Source organism: Micromesistius poutassou (genome assembly GCF_964030765.1).
Source record: "Micromesistius poutassou genome assembly, chromosome: 4".
NCBI lineage: Eukaryota > Metazoa > Chordata > Actinopteri > Gadiformes > Gadidae > Micromesistius > Micromesistius poutassou.
The window spans coordinates 16211299-16237418 of NC_140274.1; the positions used below are offsets into that span (position 1 = coordinate 16211299).

General features: G+C 42.8%; 2 protein-coding genes and 1 long non-coding RNA gene across 3 annotated transcripts; 1 reads left to right on the top strand and 2 right to left on the bottom strand.

The window, feature by feature from the left end:
* Positions 1–408: 408 nt before the first annotated feature.
* On the bottom strand, positions 409–4976 carry c15h3orf52 (chromosome 15 C3orf52 homolog). Its single transcript, XM_084467381.1, has 7 exons — positions 4648–4976; positions 3465–3521; positions 2877–2951; positions 2486–2618; positions 1927–2084; positions 1666–1736; positions 409–1302 (listed from the first exon to the last, which is right to left on the bottom strand). The coding sequence occupies exons 1-7, from the start codon at positions 4723–4725 to the stop codon at positions 1116–1118; spliced, it is 759 nt and encodes a 252-aa protein (XP_084323507.1). The 5' UTR covers positions 4726–4976; the 3' UTR covers positions 409–1115.
* On the top strand, positions 4725–6187 carry LOC311342550. The gene is made up of 3 exons (XR_014633410.1): positions 4725–4855; positions 4983–5055; positions 6068–6187. It is a non-coding gene; the product is annotated as an uncharacterized lncRNA (long non-coding RNA).
* Positions 5096–21259, bottom strand: LOC311342548 (capZ-interacting protein). Its single transcript, XM_084467380.1, has 6 exons — positions 21073–21259; positions 11652–11735; positions 11189–11263; positions 11023–11094; positions 8916–9146; positions 5096–6413 (listed from the first exon to the last, which is right to left on the bottom strand). Exons 1-6 carry the CDS (start codon positions 21076–21078, stop codon positions 6006–6008), a joined length of 876 nt encoding a protein of 291 aa, XP_084323506.1. The 5' UTR covers positions 21079–21259; the 3' UTR covers positions 5096–6005.
* Between the last annotated feature and the right edge of the window lie 4861 nt (positions 21260–26120).

Sequence of the window (26120 nt, forward strand, 5' to 3'; positions counted from 1 at the left end):
ATAAGGCCTTTGTCGCTACCACTGGTAGACACCAGATGGCGGCATTCCTCATTCCTTTAAATTAGTCTTAACCAAATAAAGCAAAACCGCTCCAACAAAATAGAAACCAGCCGCAAACATGCACACACTGCTGTATTGTTCAAGGTACTGCAGGTACTGGAAGCCATGTTTAATTTGGCATGCATTGGTTTCTGTATGAATGTACAATGCTAAAAAGTGCGAGCCAAATTAAGGTTGGACAAACTAAGTATTTGTTCAGGACTTTAGCAATCTCACCTTTATTATTGCGTTTGAAGATGCATGATAATGCGATAGAGACAATAAAATGCCTGTATTTTAAATAAATACAATATATTGCATATGTTTCTCTTCTCGTAAGAAAAATATAAACCATTCACCACAACGCTCTCTTGTATAAAACATTTAATATAAAATATTGAGCCTCATTGCATTTACGCATGTTACATTTACCAATGTACATTTATCAGACACTTTCATCCAAAGTAACGTACAGTGTATTCTGATTCATATCATTAAGGTGCAGGTAGGGCATCTTGCTCAAGGATGCCTACAGGAAGATTGTGGACATTTGGGATCAAACCCAGAAACTTTGTTTGAGAGTCATTCAATCTGGTCGTGAACATGATGAAAAACACAGTTCATCTGTATTTGATGTCCAATTCATTGACTAAAATCACATTAATGAAATCAAAGGACTAGGCCCAGCCTTGCCACTATTTGTATGGATGCACATGGTGTAGTAGTTACTTAATTCATAGGAGTCATTCTAGTGAGTCAGTCGGCCCCCATTAGAGGATACCTGTGATCATAGAACCCTGTGGTGCGGGGGGGGAGAGGGGGGAGAGAGAGAGAGAGAGAGGGAGAGACTCCTTTTCCTTAGAGTTGATGGCACCCACAGTAACATGACATAGCAGGGGAATGTCATGACCTTCACAATTTCACGAGAGGCTGTTGGCTGCCGATCTGCCAGTCACTTCTGACCTGACACACACACACACACACACACACACACACACACACACACACACACACACACACACACACACACAGTCTCGTGGTGGTTCCTGGGGACCCTGGAGGTCCATCCCCAGTCCTCAGTTCATCTGGAGGCTGCTGGGTTCTATATAAAGGGGCCCGGGGGGGTTGGTGTCCTGGTCGTAGAGGGACTGGCGCAGGACGTTGTAGACGAGCTGGCGGCTCAGCGTGAACCTCTGCAGCTGCTCGTGGTCCTCGCGAGGCAGCAGGAAGCTCAGGCTGAACACAGCCTCCGTCGAGCCGTTCCTATTGGTGGAGAGGACGACAGGGTGTCACACACATGCACCTAGACAACACACAAAGACGTTGACATGCACAACAACATAGACACACACAAAGACAGACATACAATAAAGACATAGACGCACACAACGACAGACACATGAAGACAGACATACAATAAATACATAGACACACACAGCGACACAAAGACGGACACACACAATGACATAGACACACACAATCACAAACAAACAACAATATAGACACACACAAAGACATGAACATACACAAAGACATAGACACAAAATACATTGGTACACACAATGACATGACACAATGACACACAATGATACAGAATCGGGCCCTGATGAGCTGTGAGACTTTTACCTTAAGTCGTTGACTTCAGCGTTAGAGAAGTATCGACCAAGGGCTGGGGAGTGGCTGTAGAGGCCATAGAGCTGTGGGAAACACAAAAACACTGTTAGGCTGTAAAACCGGTTTAACAGATCAGACTCCATGGTGCATTTGGTTTGTTGACAGTTGGAAATAAATCTACACAGATAAAAAATACCACAAATAATGATCTCATTATATATTAAAGTGTGACTGATATTCATGTTAACTGTTTGTTATACAGTTAGGCCAAACCTTCTTTTGAAGTTGCGAGGCCAGGACTTGACTCTGATTGGAGGAGGTTAGGAGCTCCTCTGCCGACATCTGATTGGTTAGCCGAAAGGTTCCGTTGAAGTCTCGAGGAATCTCATAGGATGAACGGTCAAATGTATCGTCCACATCCTTACGAAAGACTGAGAAGACACAAATCATGATCAGACACTTATTCAAAACACATTTCAGTGAATTCAGATACAGGTCTGATACAGGTCAGAGTGTGGGAAGATTGATGATGTATAAACCAATTTATTACAGTGTGAGTGTTAGTGCAGAGTTAGATACAGCAGTTGATACCTCCTGAAATGTCAGAGCTCTTCTTGAGTGGGTGGTGATAGCTGGTTTAACCTGAATGCATTGATTTCCCAATTCACCCCAGGTGTGTTTAAATAATCAGCGTGACTGACGCATCTTGCTCTAGGGTGGCTTCAGGTAGACTCACAGACATTGGGGTTTGAACCCAGAACCATTCGGCCATGACTCAAACAACCTCTCCTGCCCCCTTGACTCTATAGAAGTGATTCGACAGAGTAACTACCTGAGCACAGGACTGTAGAGATGAAGATTACAGTGGTGATGAAGAAGATGATGAAGAGGATGGTCATCCAAACTCTAAACTTCCAGAAGACCTTTGCATTGAGCGCTGTCATCAGCCGCTCCACCTCGCAAACCTACGTCACAACACAACATTCAGACGAACTGACACATACACAACCATTACTACGGCCCTAAAACATAATTACGGGCTGTCACATTCAATGAAGAAACTACCCTTTTCAGTCTTTCATAATAATAAAATTGCCCAACATAACTTTGCAACACTTGGGCAAAGAATTTGGGCAATTTCCAAGCCACCAAACAATGCAATATGCTTTCCTTGATATTAATAGCAGGCCACTTGATACTTGAAGCAACAAGTCTGTACAGACCACTTTCTTCTTGCAGTGCTTGGCCGGGACATCCGGTGGGACCTGACTGACGGCCTCTCCATTGCTCTCAGGATGCTGAGGAAGAGAAAAAAAACAAACGGGTAATTTCCCTGCACTCACGTCACATGACTCCCCCACACCTGACCCTCCTTGTTACGGTTAAAGACAGAACAACATGGTTTCAGAGGAACTGCGGGCTGAGGTCTGACCTCGCTCCGTTGCAAGAGGGAGTACAGTGTTGCCAAGACCTTGTGATGTTGTCTGGCTGGAACATGATGACTTCTCTAAAGATCCTTCTACAGTCATCTGTGGATTGTCTCCAACACATTAGAAAATATAGAGTGTGTTCATTGGTGTCCACATGAAAAAAACTGATTTTAAGAGAGGGGGTTTAACAGGATGAGAGGTTATAAGAGGTATTGCCTCCAGAGAAGGGAAGGGAAAAGGGAAAGTGAACATTCCTCATACAAAACAATAACAACACACAACGTGACAGGGATTGTCCTGCAATAACACCAATGTTTACATTTGTTAAAAATCTGACAAGGCAATATGTTCCAATATTATAACGCATGATGGGCAGCTTACCTGTTGTAACAGGGGACTCAGCTCGGCAGTCCCTCCGTTTGGAAAGGACACGGTCACCTACATATGGAAAGAAAAGTACGGCTCTAAAATTACGTCTCATTCCATCTCCATATCCAAACAGATAACTGTAAATACGACATGCGTGTAATCATCATTTTCTACCCCTATAAACAAATGGAAGGGAGACAAGAAAATTTGCGCAACAAATTGATTTCACTTTTTTGTTTGAGGTAGCCATCCAACGCCTATTAAGTAATGTAGAGAAATTAACAAGAAAAGCACACTCGGTATTTAGAGCCCGTGCATTTGTCCCCTCCAATAATAAACACGCTAATGTCAGCGTTAATGAAAAACGTTAACGTTACTATGACGTTATAGTAGGCTAATAGCTATAGACGCAACAATGCCTCCGAAATGTGCGGGTCTTTTTTCTGCAGCCCTTTTTTTTTCCAAAAATACACATGCACAATTCCCCAAGCAAAAGACACAAAGACGCAGGACTGTAAATAATGCCTATATGTGTGTTGACAGCTTTGCTGCAGATTAATCCATTATATAGGCCTATTGAATTGTAACCTGGTGGCTGAATTTTGTGTTTTCCTTTACGTATTAAAGACATTTCCAGCATAAACGGAAATTATGAAGCTCAAATATTTCTGAGCGAGGACCCTCACGCGCCAGTTTAATTTTCCATCCTCAATGTTCGAACCATATCTCTGCCACTGGATTACGAAATATTACTTAAAGCGGTAAAACAGCCAATACAAGGTAAAATCGGACACATCATACCAAATGAATCCACTATAGCGTGGCCTGAGTAAACACTTACGGTTTATGGAGTAGCCTATACAAATAAATATACAAGGTCTTTATAGACTGCAAGCCAAACTAAACTATGAGCCCATACTGTCGGGCCGAGGGTAAATATAAATATACAAGGTCTTTATAGACTGCAAGCCAAACTAAACTATGAGCCCATACTGTCGGACCGAGGGTAAATATAAATATATAAGGTCTCCATTCTCCAAGCCAAACTGAACTGTGAGTCCAAAGTGTCGGACCGAGGGTTGAACTGCCTACGCAGCGCAGTGGACACCCAACCCGGGACGCATGTAGAGCGGCGCACCGCTGGACCCATGGTGACACCTCTCGACAGCACTTGTAGATGAGGATTTGGACCCACCTGCTCACTGGCGGACACATGAGCTCCTCCATCGCCATTGCTCCTCTTCGTCCCTAATGAATGCATTTCAACGTCCATACTTCGGTCAATACGCTGGTTGACTTACAGCTGTGTTACATAAACCCGGAACTTCCCGAGAAAGTATTCCTGTTGCCCAAGTCACCGATATAAGTTCCCAGAAGTATCAAGGCATTGTTAGGGTTTTAAGGTAAATGACTGTTGTTCTGCCCCTCGCGTCGATCAGGTGTTCAGTGTTTCTTACTCCTGCCTCTGACGCTGTTTAAGTAATAAAGTAGTAAAAGTAACAGAGCACTCCTCTCTCACACACACTTCAGATCCGCCAGGTGAATTCCTCAAGTTTCGGTGCCTACGTCAAAGGCGTTGTCTCTCCAGTGGAGGAGGGGGGAGGTAAGTGGGAGGTCAATCGGGGAGGAATACGAGACACACTTTGCATCTATAGTCTACCTTAAGGCTTTATTGTTGTTATGATGACCATAAACTCTTTATCTATTCAACCTGCGGCTATTTGCACGGTTCAACCCAAATAGGCAAAACGCTTTTTCAGAGCCGTTTTGCTTAGCGGCGGCGCTGCGCTTCTTATTTGCGTGTGTGTATGTGTGTGTGTGTGTGTGTGTGTGTGTGTGTGTGTGCGCGCGCGCGCGCACCCATTTCCCTTGCAAATGAATGTCATCCTCGTGTAATACCCTCTTAACGACAGTACAATAAACAATTTCAACGAACTACCCACTCATTGTGCTCATTTTACAGGAAAGGGAAAAGTTGCAATGTTTATTTCATTTATGTTTTATATGGCTCCGATCACACACATGTATAAATCTTTGATATAGGACAAAATGGTTAACCTTTATTACTTTAAATGGTTATAAATACTTAAAACATAGTTATAGATTCTGGTTTTCCATACACATATAGGTATAATATTTTCCGGTTCGAGTAAAGTCTAAATGTGTTGTATACAGTATCATATTTCCTCCTATTTCCGCGAAAAAGAACCGACGTTTCTCGGAATTGTGCAATAAGACTGACCGGATTCCATGTTAAATTCCCACGATTGTATTTCCAAACAAGACCGGTAGATGGAGACAAAGGCAATAAGAGTTTAATCTCAGGGCAAATTCATCCAAACCTAAGGCTACGGTTAGCTGTTCTCAAGCAGAACATACTTAAACCAATATTTTAGTTTTACAACAAATAGTTTTGCCTGACGATACTCGATGCTCTTTGAATATTGCAATCTGTAGTTCTGTCATCTGTGTACTGATCTTTGAACTATTGAATAACTTATAAACCCTGATTTATATTCTGTTCCTTTGCTGCATGTACAGCAGCTCTGCAGTTTAGGCTGTTTCCCGTTCGTCGTGCTGCAGTGTATTCTGGGTAATTTCCTCCTTGTCCGCAGCACTGCATATACCAGAAGAGGCAATGGGTTTCCATTCATCCTCCAAAGCATCCAAACCCCCCAGGGTTGCCAGATCTGCTTCACGACCTTCAGCGTTTTCAGCCGTGTCTTCATCACCAACTGTCTGTGCACGGTTCTCCTCCCTGCGCTCTGATTGGTTCAGAAAAGCGGCAGGGTCCCTTGACATGCGTTCCGACGCCTCCTCCCCCTCATTCTGCTCCGGTCCAGGACTGGCCGGCTCCGGTTGCCATGGAGTCAGGCCATTCCCGCCCGTCCCCTCCTCCCCCAAGGACTGGCGGTGGCGTCTAGTGGGCGGGCGCCTCTTGACGGACAGGCGTGCACGTGTCTGTGTACACCAGAAGGAAAATTATCAGAATTTCATAAAAAATGGCCTTCTGAATACTTTAAAGGTGACATTTTGGAATCTGCCTCTTCTGACATCACAAGGGGGCGTGTCCACCTAGATGTGTGCTGGATAGATCAGTCTACCAGCCTACCCAGTGGACTGTGGCAAACGTTGCTCAACTATCTGTCGTACATCTAGGTGGACACGCCCCCTTGTGATGTCAGAAGAGGCAGATTTTCAAAACGGCTTGTCAAAACGGCTAATCACACTTACACCTGGGGGTATAATGTCACCTTTAAAGATCTTAAATGGCTGGTTAGTGAACACTAAGTTTGTAGTTGATATATTTGTGTAAATATTCACATGTCTACTAACATGTAATATGTTTGTGTAACTTGGCAACAAGAGTATAAAGAGTATAAAACGCATTTGTCAATTGATGGAACGGTTAAATCATACATCATCTCAACCAAAATTTGGAAAAAATCAAATAAATTACAGATAAATAATTTGTAAATAATTCATGAACTACTGTTCTCAACCTCAAATTCTGAAAGCAGGACTTTGGAGAAGTGATATAGACTGCTTTTTGGTGGAACACATTTGAAGGAAATATTTATGACCCCCCCAATGTTGACCTGAAGTTGGCGCCACTGCCTATGACGATTATGACGGTAGCAGTTGGATGTGGATGTCCATGTCCTACAGGCTGCAGCCAGACATTGAAACCTATGATGATTATGATGTAGCAGTTGGATGTGGATGTCCATGTCCTACAGGCTGCAGCCAGACATTATTGAAACCAATGACGATAATGACGTTAGCAGTTGGATGTGGATGTCCATGTCCTAGAGGCTGCAGCCAGACATTATAGCCTTTATCCTGCTTATGCTTGAGTGATCGGGTAATCAACCAATAATGAGGCGTTCGAAGCTGCCATATATCAAGGGTCACACCCTAACCCTATCTAGCCTACGTGAATCGTTCACATTCCTGGTTTAAGACTGAACAACTTGTCCTGTAAATAGTGCCTTAACGACGTGTCATTGTTCATGCATTCATTTTTACATTAAATGTTCCCAACAACTAAAGCCTAAAATACTGAATAGCAGAATGCTAAAAATAAGGTAATATATATAAACACTGGCGCCATCTCTGGGGGGGCACAAGGGTTCTTGCACCCCCAAAGATAAGGTTGGGGGGGCAAAAAACCCTCAATATTGAAACAAAGTGAACCGGCACGTTTTTGTTTTCTGATCCTTTAAATAAAGCAAACGCGATAGAACACAGCTCTGAGCGATAGAACGCTGTGCTGCGCTGCGCTGCAATAGTCCTCCCCCCCCCGCCCCCGCCACCTCCCTCCCCCTAAATCCCAATCTCCCCCACCAATCGTTCTAAAGCATTGCTGGAAACATTCCTGACATACTAATGGTTGGCAGAGTGCCAAATGATTGACAGAATATGTCGTATGTATACGTGCATTGTAATGCCCACAACATGAACCTTGCGTTTCAAGATTCCGTTTCTAAAGTTAACATATGCTGAGATGCGATGAAGACAGTCAAAGAGCAGGGCCCGGTTTCCCGATAACGGCCACTTAGTAGCGCCCTACGAAGACTCCTACGTTTAGACTTATCAAAGTTGTTTACCTCTCTAGGCGTGGTTCGCGAACTGGAGTTATTGCTCAAAATCCTTCTAGTCACTGAACAAGGCTAATAAAAAAATCTGAATAATATTGAATAATTTATATCTTGAATAATAAAAAAAAAAGCATGTTTCTGGTGGACCACAGGGAACAGTGAGTAATGGTCAGTGCCCAGTGACAGTTCTGTGGAGCAGAATGAGACTACCTGCCTGTAGGCTAACTAGGCTAACAGGATTATTTATCGATCTCCAAACACCCAAGGGTGCCTTTAGTGCTCGGTAGCGTGACGGCCTCTTCCTCTGCCAGATTATCTTCATAATAAGGGGGGGGGGGGGGGGATTATCTCCCCCCCCTGCTGGGCGACATGTGGCCATGGACACGGCTGCGTGTGATGTCACTGTGACAGTAAGGAGATGGTGTGACAACTGTCTCCACCGCTCCACTTCCTGTGGGTTATTCTTGCTCACAGCCTGCGTACGACTATGTGTACGTTTGCACGTTTCAAACACTGCTAGAGGAACTATAGCAGGTTCATTTGTAACAAGTGGGGGCAGGGTGTTCCAGCAGTGGTCAGGGTGTTTGACGTCCAGCTGAAAGGTACTGGGTTCAGTCCCAATGTCCTCAGTCTACCGTGAGATATCCGTGAGCAAGAGACCGGCCTGCTCCTTATTGATATATTATTAATTAATTAATCCTTGTATCTGAACTCACTGTATTGATTCACTTTTGCTGAAGGACTAAATAGGAATAATAAATCCGGGCACAGGATATTGTGGCGTGGTATAATGCTATGTCATTGAACAGATCTATAAAATAACGCTAATAAACTAACGCTAGGGGCTCAGCCGAGGTCCTACCTTGTTGAAGCTGGGGAGGGGGGTGCCCTCGGGCGGGGACTCGAAGCAGACCGCCTCCTCCTCCTCGCTGGACTGGCGGGTATGTAGCAGTGTTGGTGGGGGGCTGCTGTGGGGGGTACCGGGGGTACTAGGGACTGGGCCAGGGGACGAGGGGACGCAGGCCGTCCGGAGCTTAACCTCGGGGGTCCGCGGTAAGGAAAACAGAGAGCTGGGGGACAGGGCGAGGTTGGCCTGGATGGAGAAGGAGAGTTACTGTAGTTGTCATACAAAGAGAGAGAGAGAACTGACTGTGATAATATTCTAGAAACGTGAACTTTTTACTTCAATCGATCAACTTAAGAGTTGAAACTTAATTTAACCTTGATGGGAAATTTGTTCTCAAGTCACAGCAGAAAGAATTGGACAGTAATATAAATCAAATTAAAGTTTAGATTAAAATAAAAGTAAATCTGACCCAAAAATATATGTAGGCCTAAACACTGTTATTTGTTTAGAAAAACATCAATTTGTCTATAGGCAGCTAAATACGGACATTCATTTTAATTATAGGCCTTATCATTATTCAGCAGACGTGATTTTATTCTGGAAATATAGTCCCAATGTCTATAACAAGTTCACTATTCTTTTTTTTGTATAAAGTAAAATATGTAAATGTAAACGAGCTGAAGCTATTTTAAAAGCTATGCGCATTAAACCGTTTAGTCTGCGTCACAGAGATTATTGCAGCGTCCTGAACGGTTACCTTCATGAAAACCCCCTATGGCCCTCCCAACTACTAAGGGCAACACACAGTTCCTAACTCCCTAGCAAAAACACTATTAATTTGCCAATCTTATGGCAAAGATTCAAAATCGGCCGCCCTCCTACCTGCACTGGAGAGAAGAAAAAGAGTGAAAAACGGCAGCCTTTCTGTCCCATGGCTGCCCACCGAACGACTGGTTAAATAAAGCTTGATGAGAGCTACCATCCCTCCAGGGGATCAGCGGGCCCTGATCCTATTAAACCCGTCATTCTGAGCAGCTTGTCCCGCTATCAGCGAATAACTCCGCCCCCTAGCATTACAGCGCAGTCCCCAGTGCAGTGACACTATTCCACCAGCAGATGACAGCAGGGTCGTTAAAGCCGCACTTGTTGTGAACCGATTTTTACGTAGGCTACTCTGTTTAAATGGATTTGATTGTAACTTAAGATATTATATGATTATACGACAATAGGATCTGATATTGCAACATTGCTACTAAAAATTCAGGTAGGTCGGCTGTGTGTGAATTAAATGTAGAAATGTACATTTTTGTCAGTAGTTTGAACTTTGAAGAAACATTACATTATTCTCAACATCTGAAATATAATAAAAAGAGGATGTGAGTTGTAAATCGTTTTTCATATCTATGTTACTGCAAGGCTAATGTTTTGGAACTAGCATTTTCCCATGGTCATCCAATAATGTCTGTATACCGGAAAGCAGGTACGGTTGGTTGCTGGGGCGACAGGTAAAAGTTGCTTTAGGTTGAAATGATACTTTAAAAGGGCAGTATATAAACAGATGTTGTTTAAAGATGTAAATGCCCTGGCTCGGGTGCAGTAGTAGTAGTAGAGTTGGTCGGGTTAGCTCAAAGATAGACTCTGTGTGTGTGTGTGTGTGTGTGTGTGTGTGTGTGTGTGTGTGTGTGTGTGTGTGTGTGTGTGTGTGTGTGTGTGTGTATGTGAGATCTAAGGGTTGGGGATGACCATCGAAACTCCAAATATATACTGTCAGTTGTACCATTAACATAATTGAGGATTTAACACACTTTTTTTTCTTTCCTGGGCGTTTCCAGTGGCCAAACATTACTTTATCCTGTCGGGCGACAATACAATCATACAATCATATCTATCCAAATTTGTTATTGTGGGCAAGGAAATACTGAAACTGTTTTTTTTTTAACAACTCAAATAATTCTAAATGATTCTCTCCGACTTTATTTTCCTGCCAACAAATAGTATATGTTTAACATATTCATGTTGTTTACTTAGACATAAGGGTTATTAGAGGGTGACATGGATGCACCAACAATCAACACTCCCAATCACCCTGATGATGCATTGAAACCCTGATAGCCTCACTCACCTGCAGTTTTTCAATGATCGAGTTGTTTTTTATCTTCCCTTTGAAAGGTTTTGGCAACAGAATCACAGGTTTCTGCACAGACACAAGGACCAGATAGTGGTTTGAACTATACTGTATTGTAATGTATCATAGTTTAGTTTAGCGTCATGTTATTTAACCGACATACCTGGGCCTCCCCCTCTTTGTCATCTCTCCGGCTGCTCAGCTTCAGAGAGCATGGTAGTTTCCTTTGATGAATCCTCTTTAACACAACAAGGCAGTAGTTAAACACTATAAGTCAACGAGGCAGTAGTTATTCTCCATACAACACAACTAGGAAGTAGTTACAAATTATACAACATAACCAGGAAGTAGTTACGACAATCTTTAATACAACCATGAAGTAGTTACCACAATCTATAACGCAACCAGAAGATATAGTAGTACTATATAACACAACCAGGAACCAAACTCAAGAACCACACTTTATAACCAAAATCAAAAACTACCAGAATATAATCTATATAATACTTATTAAGAATGTGCAAAAAATGAGAATCATCAAAATAAAAGCATTATAGGATATAAGATTCTCTCAATTCTTTGATATGACACATTGGTTTCATCAAAAGAATAAGAGAGGAGCGTACTTCCTCGTTGGAGGTCGGCGATGCTATGGCATGACCTCTGAACCTTCCCGCCAGCTCTGCCACAGACTTGAATGGAGAACCTTCCTGTAAAACAGAAAGTTACGTTCTGATGAGACACCAGAATTGAAAAACTCTTGTTTGTTCTAAAACTCTCACTCCCACTAAAGCCTTTGTTCTAGCCTTTATTCAAGACTCTGTTCCACTAGTTTCCTCTGTTCTAGAGTCTGTTCTAGTCTCTGTTCCACTATAGTCACTTCTGTTCTAGACTCTGTTCTAGAGTCTGTTCCACTATAGTTTCTTCTGTTCTAGTCTCTGTTCCCCAACCGTTTCTTCTGTTCTAGACTCTTTTTAGTCTCTGTATTACTATATGTTCTTCTGTTCTAGACAATTCCCATGAGTCTTCACACTAAAACACAATTCAGGATACATGCATTTGACAATCTACAGCATTGTCCGAAGGTGTCATCTTAAAGACGCAACCTCTAGTATCACCACAAATACGTAAATGTTTTAAACCACAAAAGAATGAAAGTCTTTCACTTCCCTATCTCGACTGGAAATGGAGTGAGGGATTGTGAAATATACCCAACATGGTGTTGTGGAGAGCACAGACATCTGGGGAACTGTCGCCGCCCCACAAAAAAGCAAAAAGAAGATGAAGATATGGTACCGGATGTCCTCCACCCCCAATGCTAACACAGCTGCTAACCGTCACAACCCAGGGAGAGGTGGCCTGTCCTTATCACTGTTATCCCCCTCTGACCCCTCACACTCCCCTCTTGTTCCCAGGTCCCAAACACTCTCCCCAATGACAGCTATCCCTGCTCCTTTTCCCCCTCCTATTCTACCTCCTCCCAACCTCTCTATCCTCTCTCCTTTCCTTTCCTGCTCTCCTCTGTCCTACCATCTCCACTCTTCTCCTCTCTCCCCACCTCTCCTCCTCCCCTCTCTCTCCTCCTCCCCACCTCTTCTCTTCCGCATCCCCTCATCACACCCCTCCTCTCTACTATCCTCTTTCTTCCTGCCATCTTTCTTCTCCTCCGGTATCTCCTCTCTTCGCTTCTCTCCCCCTCACTCCTTTCCTCTTTTCCTCTAACTCATCTCCTTCCTCTTCCTCTCCTCCATCCCATCTCTCCTCTCCATCCTCTTCTCTCACCAATTCCCGCCTCTCCCTCCCCTCTCCCATCTCCTCCCTCCTCCAATCTCTCCTCTCACTACCTTTCTCTCCTCTCCTCTGCTCCCACCTCCTCCGTCCTCTCCTATGACCATTAGCTCACTCACCATCTCAGCACCAGAGCTGATAGCGAGCCTTTTTCCGAAGGGTCTGGTTGGGTTTTAAACTTTCCCACAGTCTGTGACCACAGACAGACTGTAGAAATGTCTATCTTTTAACGAAGATATAGAGTGAAAGATTGAGAGACAGAGGGAAAGCGAGAGCGAGAGAGAGAGACAGAGACAGAGGGAAAGCGAGTGGGAGAGAGAGTGTGAAAGACAGAGGGAAAGCAAGAGGGAGAGAGAGACAACAAAACAATATTTATTAATCTTAGATTATGAAAATTTAATTTTACAGAATCAATTTGACTGGTAAAGGTCTAATCAGGGGGAAAATATGCATCATGGGAAAAATCCCTAGAAAAAAGGAATTGGTTTAAATCCCAGCCAACCAGGAACTGTCACTATTTTGATGTATTTCATTCTGCTCTCAAGTCTCTCTCTCTCTATCTCACAAACCAGGCCTTGGCTACCAAACCTGCAACATTAACTGGGTGGGTACGTGCAACAGCTATTCCCCTCCCGCATCCCCCCCCCTCTCTGCTGCTGCTGCTGCTGCTGCAGGACTTCATCTCCAAAGCATGGGAACCACCGCACTCCACAGATATTACCACCAAACTCAAGGCATTCCACATTTTAATCACAGACCCCCCCCCCTCCCATATACCCTAACACTGCCATGATGACCTCACCCCCTCTTTCTCGCCTACACCCTAAAGTATGACAACATCCACCAGCTCCAACATTTCTGGAGTTCTGCTCCAACTGCAAACTCTCTCTCTGTCTCTGACTCGCCCTCTCTCCCTCTCTTTCTCTCTGTCTCTCTCTCTGTCACTCTCTTTCTCTCTCTCCACCACTGAGATCAAATGGACGTGTAGCATGTGTACTGTACAGCCTGCACATGGCATATAGTACACATACGGTGTATGTGGGTGTAGTATTTATATGTATTTATTATTTGTATGATTTAAGCTTGTAAAGACGTCTACATATGTCCTTGAAGACATGGAAAGTTAGAACAAACACGTTTCAGAAGCATACTCCTATGATCTATAGTTCTCCCCGGGGACCACCCAGCCGTTATTTGGTGGAGCGTCTAATTGTTAACTCTTTCCTGTTCCCTTGAAAACAGGGCAGGGTGTTCAGGGGCCCTGGCTGGATCTGAGCCTATAGAGGAAGCTCTTCCTGGTCGGGAGCAATCAACTCTCACAAACTGGAGGTCAGCGAAAAATAAACCTGCTTCCTTTTCTCCCTATGTCGAAGGACTGTTGTCCCACGCACACACACACACACACACACACACACACACACACACACACACACACACACTGCTAAACACTGCTGCCAATTATTAAGTGTAGAGTAATCATTATTTGGTTTAAAACTAAAAGGTCATGTATATTTGGAGAGAGAGTGAGAGAAAGTCTGAGCAACAATGCTTTTGTTCACGTTAACCTTCGAACTGACAATCCAAAATGAGAATAGACCTACATAGTGAAACTAGAATTGATGGGAATGGCTGTTTCAATGAATGCACTAGATGGGCCTTTGGGTATATTTAAGATGGTGAAGATGGTGCAGTCTAGTCACACTGTCAATTATTATAAGATGCTAACAGATGATATAGCATGGACATTTTTGGATTTTGTTCTGTTGTAAATCTTAGTGCAGCTTACTGTAATCAAGATAAGATCTAATAAAATAAGATGGATTAAGGTGAAAGATAAGATGGGATGTGATGAGATAAAATAAGATAATAACGAGAGATGAGAGTAGATGAGACAGGATAAGTAAAGACAACATGAGATAAGAGCAGTATATGGGACAGCTTTCCCAAAACAGGCACCAGGGCTCGATGCATCTCTCCAGAGTCCCACAGCAGATGTTTTGAGTGAAGCCAGGCCTGGGTACCAGTAATGTTCGTGAAAGACTCGACCGGGACCCCAGGGGTGTGTGAGGGGGTGGGGGTGGATTCCAGGGCAGGGAGGGGAGAGGCTGGGCTCTATTTCTGGGGCTACAGGCCTGGGAACTGGCCTGGAGGCAGACAGAGACCTCCTGGGTCCTCCTCTACTCCGAGCAATAACCCTGGAGCGATAGAGAGACGACCAGATCTACATACAGCCAACCAGGGACTGACCCTCAGTGGTTTAGCCTGATAACCCTGGAGCGATAGAGAGACGACCAGATCTACATACAGCCAACCAGGGACTGACCCTCAGTGGTTTAGCCTGATAACCCTGGAGCGATAGAGAGAGACAACCAGATCTACACACCGCCAACCAGGGACTGACCCTCAGTGGTTTAGCCTGATAACCCTGGAGCGATAGAGAGAGACAACCAGATCTACACACAGCCAACCAGGGACTGACCCTCAGTGGTTTAGCCTGATAACCCTGGAGCGATAGAGAGAGACAACCAGATCTACACACAGCCAACCAGGGACTGACCCTCAGTGGTTTAGCCTGATAACCCTGGAGCGATAGAGAGAGACAACCAGATCTACACACCGCCAACCAGGGACTGACCCTCAGTGGTTTAGCCTGAAGAACATCTGGGGCTGTCTGAACCAGCGACTGAGAACTAGAAAGATGGCTCATGTAAACAGCTGAAGTATAAACACTACAGTACGTGCTTTGCATGAGTAGTATACCTACTACTCATGCATATACATATACAATATGAGCATATTGTAAATGTGCAGTTGATCAATTACAAATGCTACAAATCAATTGTGGGTATGTCTAGCCTAACCTGTAGGCATCCTTGAGACAGATGCCTCCTGGCTCTAAGTCAGTTTGAAGACCCTTAAAAAGCATAACCTAGCCTAACCCTAACCCTAAATAGTAAATGTGACGTTTTGGTGATAAACATATCAATATTGTGTAACATTCTTCATGGTTATTCCAATGATCATAAAACACAACTCAATCAATTCCAGGAACCTCCTAACGACTGGCTGGCTGGCTTGGGACAGCTTGGTCCCCTAACCCGCTTCTATGCTAACCATGTAGGCAATAGTTGAGCGTCATGTCACGAGCATCTGATATAATAATTGCAAATCCTGAACTTGTTGTTGGGAGGAGACGTTGTGATTCCAATACTGTGGTTCCAATGAGGAGTGATATTTTTGCTGTTAGCCTCTCTTGGAAGTCACTCAGGACCAAAGTATTGACATTTATTAAATGAATATGTGTGTATAATTGTTCTATGTTTCTCTGTCAATAGAGGCTGTGTACAGATGTCAACAGATGTCAACAGCTCTTTGGCTAAGTCTTTGATCAGCACACACACGTCACTGGTAAACGCAACATTCACAAGGGTATAACATACAGAGGAACAGGAAGGTACAATCAAATGGTATTTTTGTTTTGTCCATGAAACAATAAAACTATGGTTATAGGGGAGGGAAACATTCATCTGAGGCCCTGCTGCAGGGACAGAAAATGGTTTCAATTCATACTCAGGGGCACACAGGGGCACTTTAACAGGCATGGCATTAAAGCAGAAGATAGTCAAAAGAATAACCACCACTGCTGTAGATGATGTTTACTCTTGTCTCGGCCTCATATCAACCTATTAGCACATGACACCAGTGGGGATCTGCTGCAGGAGGAGCACCAGGCTGTGTAATCTATCACAGAGCCGCTGAAAGTGATGTTGACCTCACACCCTCACATCTTTAAGACATTACCGGTAGCCGCCTGCTAGAGCTTCACCACGAGCACCATAGCACCGCAGTGGTTTAGTTAAAAGACACAGTGAGCTAGTGCCATGGTCAGACAACACTAGCTAACCCTGTTGGTTAGCGGTAGCTATGGTCCGATAGTGCATGGTGTAACTTAGCCCTGCAGTGATCTAGGTTTAGTTAAAATAGTAGAAATATACTTTTTAAATACATTTATACTCATGAACTCATAAAACTCATAAATAAAATAAAATAAACATTGAATAAGGTATTGTTAGTATATTGCTATGTGTGGCCCTTCAGTTAGTGAAGCTAGCCATAAGAAGTCCCACAAGAGCTCCTGGACTATAGTCACTAAGCCAGGAGCTCCAGGAGGCTAGGCTACAGGGGGTAGACCTCAGGGTTGGACGCTGAGGGTAGGCTATGGAGGGAGGCTCTGGGGGTAAACTACGGGGGGGAGCTACAGGTGCTAGGCTCTATACTGCACTTGTTAGAAACCCTCACACAGCGTCTTCAGGAAACCATGATGTGATGTTTTGGATTGAAGTTAATCCGAAAATCGAATTTTCCACTTGCTATCCCGGCACTCTGTCTGGGGTGAACTGAACATGTGTGTGTGAGTGTTTATTTGGTGTGTGTATGAGTGTGTGGGTTAGAGAGTGTGTGCGTATGTTTATTTGGTGGGTGGAGTACTCTCTTTAGGATCCAATAAAACAGATCATTTCTGTGTCTCGGCTACGATTCGCTGAGTCATGTTTGGAGTCTTAAAATAATATAATAAAGAAAAGGTTCAGCAAACGAAAATATCAAAGACTGGAATGTATGTACTAACCAATCACTGACCACAACTTTTTGCAGGCTTTTAACAACATCATTATCAACACAATTGGATCAAAACATTACTTAGAAATGTCTTCTGAATTTACTTTAATTTAGGAGGAGGATTATTAATGAATTAAATGTACTAAAGAAAGGGTAGGACACCAGCGTGAGATGGCCTCTATGGCCCCGATCAGATTTAGGGAAGTAAAATACAATCTTAACATACCCTGCCACAACACAGAATAATCTGCTAAAAAAAATCTTTTGAACAATCAAACAATTTTCTGACCACAGTCTGAAGGGGGCAATTGGGCCAAAAATCTAGCTTGTTATCTTGTAGGCTGTACACAGCACAAAGATTGTGAAAGTATCCAACCCAAATCCCATCCCGCCCTTCAGGACTCCAAAGCCACTCCCCCAAAACATGTAACTGGCTTGCTAGCTTTAGCAAAAGGTCTGCATGTCTTGTGACATGCACAATGGGCGCACGTACGCTGTACACGCAGGTAGGTAGCTAGACAGACGGGTATGCCATCCAATGGACACGCTTATTACAGGCCTGCAACAGCCTTTTTTTCAGATATATTTTTCAGATCATTACATATGAAAGATAATTAAAATGAATATGAGGGATGAAATATGAAAAAATACTGAACAAAATAAATGTAATACGCTAGCTTTAAAATTGTTGCTTAATAATATTTTAATGTGGCAGTATGTCAACCTTGGCGCTTGAAGCACATTAAATGTAGTTTTTAAAAAGGTTTTATGGAAAACTAAATATCATTTGACATACATTTTGAGAGTTTGAGATATGAAAAGGTATGACCTTTTAAGATTAATGTTTGAAAGTTATTTAGTATTTTGGCCACCTGATATCATTTTAAACAGCTTTGGGTTCAGTTAAGTAAAACCTATTACTCATTAATCCACTTATTGATCGGACTGGGAGTTACAGGAGAGCCTCGGGTCTCGTGTCAAAGGGCAAAGGTATGTTTCAGTAAGAATGTGACTTTATCAAGCTGTTTTAAAGTCACCTTCTAGTGTTTAAAGTTCACCATGTTGACCCTATAACAAAAACCATAGCAGCCAGCACGACAACCAGTATAGCACCCAGACAGAATAGTTCTACAAGAAAGCATGGCATTAGTACATGACTTGAGTTCAGAGCAAAGTAGAACATTCACAAACTGGTTGGTGGAGACTTGCATAAACATTGGATTTTACACTTCATATTTCAAAGATGTTCTTATTTAAGTAATAGTTACCAAATGGCAAAGATTTCCCCCTTTAAAATGTGTGTATTCGGTACTCAATGTTTAGGAGTGGTTGTACACATCGCTCAAAACAACAGCCAATACAACACGGTCAGACAACAATGTTCGTCTTAAGATCACACCCTGTCTATCGCTGTGTCACACACACTCTCTCCCTGCCCAGTTCACTCTCTATCTCCCTGTCCCACACGCTCTCTATCGGCCTGTACCGGGCGCTATCCCTGCACAGGAAGCAGCGGTGGCCGTTGCACGACTTTCATCTCTGGGATGATGCGGCTGGCATGCAGGAGATAAAACCAATATGCAGTAGAACAGCCACAGAGTGATCAACCTACCAAACACTATTTACTATTTCGTCATTTGACTAGATGCTTTTACTGTAAAATACTTACAGTGAATTGTTTTTGATAAATGCCATTAATGAGCAAATAGGGCTTGGGGGGCATCTTGCTCAAAGACGCCTAGGGGCATACTGTGGACATTGGGGTTTGAAAACAGAACCTTTCGGCTGGGACTCAAACAGCCCAAACACAAGAAACGATCCTACCCGAACAAACTTACCGTAGAGACTGTACCAAACGCTGAGGGGGCTTAGGGTACGGCCTTATGGTTTGTGTGGGCAAGAGACATTAACTTGAAACCATTCGACCCAATGCTACTGAGCTATTGTAGCCTGTATGACAGTATAGGTAGGTCACCGTTACAGATAGCCTACAGTACCATTACTACGTATATTAAGTAATGCACCTTTCAGGTAGGTTATAGAACAGTTAGGGAATTCAATCACAAGATGTATGTTGCATTTCTGAAGTTGTAATCTGAACTGGTCACTGCATTTTCTCCTCCTTTACTGTAGGCCTACACCAGGTTATATTCCAGTAGGCCTACCGATGACAATGGCAATAGTAACGATGTGTGGCAGGCAGAGGACAGGAAAACAACAGGTCATTACTACGCAGCAGTGTCAGAGTTTCCTAGCTGTGCATTACATAATCAATCAATCTGTATGCCATATGGCTCACAGACTTATGCAACCCTCTGCTTCCACTATGCGGTTTTACAAAGCAGTTTTATGGAAATGTGTGTAACCATGGACACACCCTCTCTCTCTCGCTCTCTATATATACATATGTATACTCTCTTTTCTTCTCTCTCTTTGACATCTCTTGCTCGCTGGTCCTCTCTCTCTCTCTCTCTCTCTCTCTCACACACACACACACACACACACACACACACACACACACACACACACACACACACACACACACACACACACACACCGTACACAAACCCTTGTCTACAAGGTGGACAGGCTGAACCGATTGTCTGCCGGTTCTTGGATCTTTATTAACACAGAGACATAAACACGTATATGCTCAAATAGTTGAGTTGGGGCCCGTCTCTGAAACAGGCCTGCATGTGTAATAACTAAGGACCTCCACTGCTTATGCATAACCTCATAATACGCGCCTTGGCTCACTTGAAAATAAAGTCACGGAAAAATCGACATTCCTCCTCCTTCTCTCCCCACGTGACACGAGTGGCTGGAGACTCGTTTGAAAGTTACAGGGTGAAGTATGTTCTGCAACTCTAACCTCGAGTCATGCAGAAACACACACGTCTCGAATCAGCATATTGGTTTTGGCTGTCAAAGATTTACCCTTCACTTAAGTCGATATCAAGTTGATCAACAGTCTCTGATTGTTCTCTGTCAATCTTTCCCCCTTTCTGCCTCTTAATTAGTATGCTTTTAAATGTCTTAATGGAACATCTTATTGATCTTTTCTTTCCATTTTACTCATGTTATTTATATAGTCTTTTTATATTATGTAGTTTTGAGCAGTCACTTTGCGTAGTTCTACTTAGAAAATCGCTATGCAAATAAAATGTATTATTATTAAAATACATATTATTATAATTTTGATTATTAGGCCTACTGTAAATAAAAAAATATATATATATTCAAAACAGGCTGCATCCTTTCACAACCCCTTTAAATGACCATCCACGGTGTAAACTAAAGGGTTTGATTGATAGTGTGTGCGGAGCGGTTCGGATGACAGATGGCCCGTCATCTCTATTTCCTCTCACTCGCACTGAAGTGCAACGATGACAGCAGACATAAACCACCCGCTGCCCGTCCCATCAATTACAATAACGACCCCAAGCAGAACCATTATGTGATGTGCTCCGGCTTGTGACCAGTAGTAACTCCATTGTTTGTTGACATATGTTACTAGCAGCCAATCACTAACATGGTGCATTGTTTCAGCTGTAAATACACATGGAAAAGCGCAAAGCAAACACTTAAGAAGTGTTGATAGACTTTTTAGGAACATAACAACACGCAGACAAGGCTACATACCTCCATCCTGGGGAGACGAAGTTGTTCTGGTGCTTCTTTTGGAGGGAGTTCAACTTGGAGTTAAAGTCGCTGCTCTGAGGCAGACGGAGTGGTAGGTTAAGATGGGGGGCTGGTCTGTTTGGATGTTTAGAGCCAAACTGCTCAAGACTGCTTGGAGGAGTTGAGAATCGCGCCGCCGCGCAGCATGCCGCGGGGACGCGCGCTGGAAGTTCCAACTCGAAGAAAGTCCCACGCGAATTCTCAGAGCCACTTCTTTGGACATGACGTTAATTGCAGCTGTAATTGATTGATTAATTAGGGCTCTAATCAATTATAATTATTTATGTTTGTTTTGAATTAATCAGAGTAGGCCTACTAATTCATTCAGTAAACCAACCATTAAAACCAAACCTCGATAACGTGAAATTTATTAGCTCTAAAGTAAATACAAGGAAGGTCCTTTTATTTTGTAACATCATCACAAAGTAAAAGCAAACTCAAAATTTGTGAATAGAAACAATTCAACGCAATATTATGTACCTGTAATGTGCTATAAATAATTTTATTTTGCAATACATACGCCTTCTCAACGTTACACTTTGGCTCTCCCTTCTGGTGAAAATAAATCCATCACTGATATTCCGGCATTAAACACGCAGAACCTGCTAAATAAGTTGTCTCGACTCACAAGCTCAGCTCATTTAAAACTAAATTAATATGTTTAGATGTTGTCTTTATCTTACAGCATAGGCTACTTCACTCAAAACAGTAGGCCTATGTAGATTAGGTCTAAATATGATGCCCGAAGCACGACTTCTTGAATGCAAGTTTAAAAGAAAAAAGGGAACACAAACGAATACTGCCTTACTGAAGTCCATATTATGTTCAAGATGTAAAGATTAAGATATATTTAATGGTTTAGTAACTAAATATGTATGTGTATTTGTCTGTCACTCATATTATGATCAAATAAACATCAAATGTGATGTCACATACAAATATTACAACTTACCCAATCTAACTATCTATCTAGGCTTACACACATTCATCTTGCATTGACCATTCATTTATATTAGGATGGATACAAAGAAACACAGATATAAAACATAGCCAGAGGGCCTCAACAGGGGCAAGTTTTTTTGCCAGGGTAGCAGGGCCATATCTATAGGGGTTCTTGGGAGGCACATACCAGGGGTATGTGCCTCCCAAGAGCCCAAACATCGGTCAGATGGCCACCCTGAGTAACATAAGTTATTTTGTTATTCTGTGCCACTCCTATAGGCCACCCCATTTTAATCAGTCTTGACTGCTGGGTAATATGCAAAATTTTCCCATTTGAATTAACCTATTGCGCATTTTAAGAAACATACAGAGAATTCACACTACATAAATATACACCAATCAACAGTAAAAAACAAAACACAACAATTGTGCATATATTTCCAATTAAAAGCAAACCAGTGTAGCCTACATAAAATATAAAAATAGCCTGCAAAGCGAGAGAGGTCAGGGAGTGTTTAATATCAGTAACTTGTTTTGTTTATCGACAGTGTTTGTGCTTCAGTAAGAAGAAGAAGAGTTTGTACATTTCACTGTGCCGGATGCTGGGAAGTGTCATGAGTACAGAAGATTTGATGTCAGACTTCATTGCACGGTCTACTAGTTTGTTTATCTGATCCAGGGTTCACAACAGGAGACACAGCGATGTGCAGACGCTAGAGACAGGGTGAGTCATGCTGTGTCTGCCTCCATTCTGACGGTGCAAGATATGGGAGGACAACACGCAAGCGACACAATCGGGAGATGACGACTCATCTGCGATTCACCCAATTGGATGAGAGCAGGAAAAAGCAGAAGAGATCAATATTTTGAAACTAAACAACCAAAAATGTAATCTCCCCCTATGCCCTCTCCCTCCCTAGATTTTTCTGTCATTGGGAAGTGTTGCATTTACGCACCAGTGATTGACATGCACGATGGATACCCCCAAACTAATCAGGGAAGAAATGTCCTGATTAGTTAGAAATTAGCCGGGAGTGTTCTAAAATCGATCTCATACAGAGTCAGGCGAAGTCCACTCGAAACGGATATCATCGCAGGCCTTTTCTAACAACATTATCTTCAAATTACAGCTCTTGAATCTTACCTACAGCACCTTTAAACCAGTGAAAACATTAAGAGGGCCATGTTAAGGTGTGGAAGATGGGCTCTTGTAGCAGAGAATGTAATAACGTCAATGCAGAGCCATCTCGCTTGGCATTGGCAATCTCTCCTGATGTCTCTGAAATGTGCTTAGAGCCACAATTACTTTGAATATATGGTGATGCGGGGACGCGTCCTGCTGGGATCAAGGCAGGTAATGTAATATTAGCGTCCGATTAGATCCGGGGGCAAGCACGTACGCACCCTAACAACCGCAGGGCTCAGGTGGTCCTGGCATCAGCCCCGCATAGACACAGGGTTTACCTTGTGTTCATTCAAATCTGTTTCGTCTAATGGGAGTTATCTGGAGAGATGGGGGGAACATACAATGAAACACACATAATATGCACAAATGTGTACACACACACACACATATATAGACTCACAAAAAACAAACACGCGCATGCAAACACTAGCACAGAAACACACACATACACACACACACACACACACACACACACACACACACACACACACACACACACACACACACACACACACACACACACACACACATACACTCACACACACATAAACCCCACTTTGTAAATCCACAGCCGGAGTGCTCTTGCCGAAGCCACATAAATGAAACGGTTAATATATTTTTTCTCATATCCCTCAAGACAAATGAGAACCAAACACTTCAGCAAAACAATTGATAACCACGCTACTAATTGAACACCAGAATACCATTACAGCTACACAGAAAAAGTAATCAGGCAATTTAAACTAAGCACCTTTCATTTGTGAAAGGGGCCCCCATTGTTGCAGCCATGGGCGTCACCATAATATAATTGGGGGGGGACACGTCCCCCCCACCCTTGAAAAAAAGTCATTTCGACCCCCCCACATTTGCCATCAAAGATATTAGTGCATGACTGGTCTACTAGTCCAGCGTTCTTTCCATCGCTTCACAATCAAATCCGTTCCACTTTATCAGTAGGGGGAATACCCACATAAATAGAAATCCACTCCGCGTTTTTCTGTTTTTTTAACACACAACGCAGCATCACGCACGCATTCAAAACACGCACCGAACCCGACCGAAGCAAGCTGTTGTTGAGAGTCGGATCAACGACAGCGACACGAGATGGACATAAGGACTTTTTTTTTCGAAGAGGAAAGTAAAGTAAAGTAAAGTTGCCCAAGTTTTCCATTGAGTGGCCAAACAGCTAAATTGCATTCTTCCATGACCAAACACAGCCAGCTTTTCTGATAAGAATGTTAGCACCCTCATGAGACATTCTCTGGCATTAGCAATATTCAAAGTCACAAAGATCAAATCTTCGTGCCTAATAGCCTACTTTGTTGTATAAAAAACCTAGCCTATATATCATCAAGACATGTAAACGTTTTCAATGGCTGTTAAAAAAAATAAATATATATATATATATATATATATATATATATATATAAATAACATAATAGTAGTCAGTAATTGCAGACCATGCCAGCTCCAAGGAAAATCAATGAAGGAGGGAGATCATTTTAAATCTAAAAACATGGTAAAATGAACCAGAATGCGGGAAATTGCATCTACTTCTTTCAATTTTTTTCTGGGGGAGGACCCCCAGACCCCCCGTGAAAATATGTCCCCCCCACTCTCAAATAGCTGATGACGCCCTTGGTTGCAGCTATTAAAGCGTGAAGTAGGGAATATTTGGTACAACAGACACATGGGAAATTGGGCAATTATAAATACATTCAAACCAAATCAAGCAGATATACTCGCTCCAAATGCACAGAGGGAATTTCTTACTCTAAAGCTGACCCCACACTACAAGATAAATGTCCCGATATCGGGGCCGATTTGCCCCTTACGAGAATCGGGGTGGCGTTCCCATGGCAGCCGAATCGGGACGAAAATCGGCCAAGATTATCCTGTCTGCCGTAGTGTTCTAAGATAGAATCTCATAAACTTAAGACCTCCCGATCTCAAAATCGGGGTTATCCAACATGTTAGATATTTTCGGCATGTTGAGTGTGTAGTCAACATAATAGCGACGCACGCACACACAAACACACACGCAAAACACACACACACGCTGACCCGAAGGTGCTCCATAATGCCAAAGCGCATTCAATTCTCACTTTTCAATTTTCGTTTCCAAATATTTATTTAAAAACGAAAATATCTGTTTTAGTGCGTGTGTGTTAAATTAAATGTTTTTATAACTTAAACAAATTCCGTTGCAAATAGGAGGCGCGCAGCATCAATATCCTAACACAGACACATTTTGCAGATTGTAAATTGACATCTTGACTGTCCTATTTGTTGTATATTTGTTGTTATATATATATATTATAGTTGTTATTGTCATGCGTGTTCTGGTTATTTGCGCATGATTAAACATGTCTTTATATGGCGATAAAACAAAGCTTTGTTGCGTTTTTTTTCCTTCTTTTTGAAGTGGGGATCGGGGGTGCGCCAACCCGGTTGGGACGTAAAGGGGGTGCGCAGGAAAAAAGTTTGGGAACCGCTGCTCTAGATCTACAATCTCTTGTCTCTCGATCTCTTGTCTCGTGCTGGATGACGTAGCCTACACGGCCGAGAATCGGATAAGATTATCCTGTAGTGTGGGGTGTCTGCCCACACTACAGGATAAAAAAAATCGTGTAGTGTGGGGCAGCCTTAAGGCGATAGTAAATAATAAATTGTTAATCTTTAATCGTGAAATAGTCTCACAAAAGGCTTACTGTAGCCAGACTACAAGCTACATTTAAATTTCGAGTATTTAGCCCAAGACCATAAAATACCAAAAGCAAACATCTGCATTTTTTGCTTTCGAAACAAACCTTCAGAAACCACCCAACATCGTCATGGTGACCAAACGAAGTATACGCTACTATAGTCAAGTCTGAGGCAA